The sequence below is a fragment of the Choloepus didactylus genome, chromosome 7 (genome assembly GCF_015220235.1).
Source record: "Choloepus didactylus isolate mChoDid1 chromosome 7, mChoDid1.pri, whole genome shotgun sequence".
NCBI lineage: Eukaryota > Metazoa > Chordata > Mammalia > Pilosa > Megalonychidae > Choloepus > Choloepus didactylus.
In genome coordinates this window covers 62,751,625-62,755,103 of record NC_051313.1, presented here as the reverse complement: position 1 = coordinate 62,755,103, position 3,479 = coordinate 62,751,625, and the positions used below count along the sequence as shown (strand labels likewise).

The 3,479-nt window shown below is 39.2% G+C and overlaps 1 protein-coding gene and 1 long non-coding RNA gene across 3 annotated transcripts in view; one reads left to right on the top strand and one right to left on the bottom strand.

Annotated features, from left to right (window-relative positions):
* Window positions 1-3,479, bottom strand: part of MDN1 (midasin AAA ATPase 1) — a 197,052-nt gene that overhangs the window by 7,608 nt on the left and 185,965 nt on the right. For both annotated transcript variants that reach the window (XM_037843494.1, XM_037843495.1), the window contains exons 94-95: window positions 2,431-2,594; window positions 1,626-1,715 (exon numbers count right to left, since the gene is read on the bottom strand). In XM_037843494.1, the coding sequence (XP_037699422.1) occupies window positions 1,626-1,715; window positions 2,431-2,594 (254 nt within the window). The remainder of the gene's footprint in view (window positions 1-1,625; window positions 1,716-2,430; window positions 2,595-3,479) is intronic.
* LOC119539757 lies at window positions 169-3,193 on the top strand. Its single transcript, XR_005217930.1, has 2 exons — window positions 169-230; window positions 2,082-3,193. It is a non-coding gene; the product is annotated as an uncharacterized LOC119539757 (long non-coding RNA).

Below are 3,479 nucleotides of genomic sequence, written 5' to 3'. Positions count from 1 at the left end.
GACCCACCGCATTAAAGACTGGGGTCCTTTATGAGGGGATAAAGGACAGAAAAAAAAAGAGTTTAGAGATAAAAGCCCTGGAGAAGCTAAGAGAGGACCCACACTGGAAGCCACTAAAGCCAGAAGCTGAAAGCAGTGTAACCCAGGAGAGAAGGATGAGCAGACACTGGCCATGTGCCTTCCCATGTGATGGAGGTGTTCCAGATGCCGGTGGCCTTTCTTCAAAGAAGGTATCGTCCTGTTGATGCTTTAAGTTGGACATTTTCACGGCCTTAGAACTGTAATTTGTAAGCTAATACATCCCTGTTGTAAAAGCCAACCCACTTCTGGTACTTTGCATACTAGCAGCTATAGCAAACTGAAACAGCACTCAATACACATGTGGTAGAAATGATGATGATAATAGATATAAAATACACACAGTGAATTTAGGATGCAAAGCCACTGAAAAGGAAAAGTATGGGTAATCTTCTCTGCCACGTTAAGTCAGCCAGTTATGATCCAGGTGGTCCGTTCTGAGGATGACATAGAACAGACTTTTGCTGCTTTCTCCTCCCTTTTGTTGCTTTCTCTTTTTTTTTTTTCAAGGAGTCTTAGGCTATTAGAGCAGGTTAAGGGCCTTTTAAGTCCATTTGTCCAGTTCCCCTCATTTTATAGAAGGAACAGCTTTGTCCCAGGTGCCACATCCTGCTCAGAGGCATCAGGGAGTGACTTAGGGAGGGAGGTGGGGAGAGAAGGGAAGGCGGGTACAGGCTCTCAGAAGTGCCTTTTTATTTTTCAAAGATAAATTTATCTTTAAAGATGATAGTGACTTTAAAAAAAAAAAAAAAAGAATTTCCCTGAAACGGTCAGAGTTTTTCCATTTATCTTTAGGGCTTCTTCTGCCTTGGGGATCCTTTTTTGTTTAAAACAAACATTACCCACCCAACCCCCAACCTCTAATCAGCTTTCTATCTCCGTGAATTAGCTATTTCTAGTCATCTCTTGTAAGTGACATCACACAATTTTTGTCCTTATGTGTCTCGCTTATTTCACTGAGCATAATGTTTTCAAGTTCTTCGATGTTGCAGCATGTCCCTTAACATCATTTTTTCTTATGACTGAATAATATGTTGTATGTACCACACTTTGTTTATCCATTCATTTGTTGATAGACACTTGGGTTGTTTCCAGCTTTTGGCTATTGTGAATAATGCTGCTATAAACATTTGAGAACAAATATCTGTTTGCAACCCTATTTTCACTCTCTCTGGGTATATACCTAGAAGTGGTATTCCTGAATCAAATGACCATTCTATATATAACTTTTTGAGGAATCACTGTATTGCTTTTCACAGTGGCTGCTCGGTTTTTCAACTGACACATCTTCTGACATCCATTAAGTCAATTACAGAGTCAGCAACAGAAGTTAATAGAACTAAACACATCAGTTTCTTTGTTTTAATTCAGGTAGAGATCTAGTAGCAACACAGGCAGAGGGCAATGGGTAGACTCAGGTTTTTGGATTGTAATTATATTCTCTATATGCCTGGTCCCTTTTACAAAGGTAATGGGTGCTAAGCCTACTGTATCTTTAAAAACAAACAAACAAAAAGTCAAGATATTTTAGGAAACTGGTGACTTACTTCTTCTGGATTTCCAGATTCATGTGGCTGCCATGTTTCCAGCTGTCTCTCCAGCTCCTGTCTCAGTTCATTGACATCTTTTAAAAATGGCTAAAAAGAAAGACACAGATAAGAAGGATCCCAAATTTGCCAGCATTATTATCACTGGGTGCCTCCTCCTTCCCCACAGTACAAGCTCTATGTACAGTCAAATATGCTCCTAAAACTCACAACTTAGGCAAATGCCATGGCATGATGAGAAGCTGCCAGACAACCATTCTTCTTACTTCCCATTTTGGAGACACAATGTGGAAAGGAAATCTTTTAAATGTATAAATCCATCTCAGCAAAACAAAAAAAGCAGAAACAAAATATACACAAAGACATCACTAACAAAAATGTTCTTTGATTAATCTAGATTGCCACAAAAATTATTATTAGGGAAAAGAACTCAGCTACTGCTCTTTTTAAATGCAGGAATTAACCACCGAGTCTTGCTACCTAGCCACCATGATCTGTTATTTTTCCTGACCACACCGTTATGGTCTCCTGTGAGCAGAATGACGTAAGCGTGGGAGGCCGAGAAGCAGACCCACCATCACAACTGGGCAAGAGCACTGACCACCCTCTCCTGGGGCCTTGGGTTGGCTACTGGGTCGGCATCACCTGCTTAGAGAACACCTGTCACACCAATAGGAATTCTAAAACTTTTGATATGGACATTACACCCCCCAAACAACCGGATGTTTTAAAGACAAATGTTTAAAAGCAATTAGAAATACATTTGCCAACTTATTAAAACAGTAATTTGTGAAACTTTTAGTACCTGGAAAATTGCGTCCACCAGCAGCTGATGCGCCGTATGTATGGTTGACTCTCTGCTTCTCGCTGGTTTCTCATTCTCAGTCTCCTTGAGGGATTTGTCTGTCCTAGGCTCTTGGTCTTCCTCTGTTTTAACAGTTTGTATCTCCATCTCCAACTCTTCAAAGCCTATTTTTACATAAGGATACAGTTCTAATGTTAACATAAAAATTGAGCCTGTTGCTTTTTAACCCTAACAATCACTCAAACTTCATCCATTTATTCCCCGAACAATTTCTTATATGGATTCTACATGTTCCTTCTCTTTGAGACAGCCATTGCCAATCCTCACCCCCTTCACTTCACCACCTCCTCACCCTGACGTGGAGTTGATGGCGACTGTTCGGGGCAGGGCGGGGGGGATAGGGGAAACTGTAGTTTATTCTAACAAGCCTTGCACAACTATGCAATTCTTTAAATTATGTGCATGTGGAACTTTGATAAAAATAAAAACTAAAATACCTAAAACTACAGCTTCATTTTAAAGACAAGGAAATTCAGGCAAAGAAATGAGAAATAATTTGCCTCAATCTGTGAAGTCAGTAAGAGGTAAAGCCTGGATTTCACTGTCCAACCAGAGAGCAGTGCTTTTCCCACAGTCATATAACAGCAACAGTGTCAAACACCCTGAGAGAACAGGAATGAGACAGAAGAAAAGGCCTTTTAAGTCTGGCAAGATCTCTTGAATTTGCATTTGTTCCACTGCTAATAAAGCTATTTTTCTAACATGATGAATTCATGTCTATTTTTTAAATAAACTGGATATAAAAAGTTCTGTAATTTTTTCACTTGCATTTTCCCTATTCTGTTTCCTTTAATATTTACTCAGTTTATGCTAATATTCTGTACTTCATATAAGCATATTGTCTTTAAGGGTATCTGTTTCTCTAACTATCCTGAATATATGTATCTCCTAATCACAGCTGGGGCAAATGTACTATTCTGTTTTCTTCATCATATTTTTAAAAGACTAAAGGATTTGTCTGAAATTCAAATTTCAGTGGTCTCCTTGAA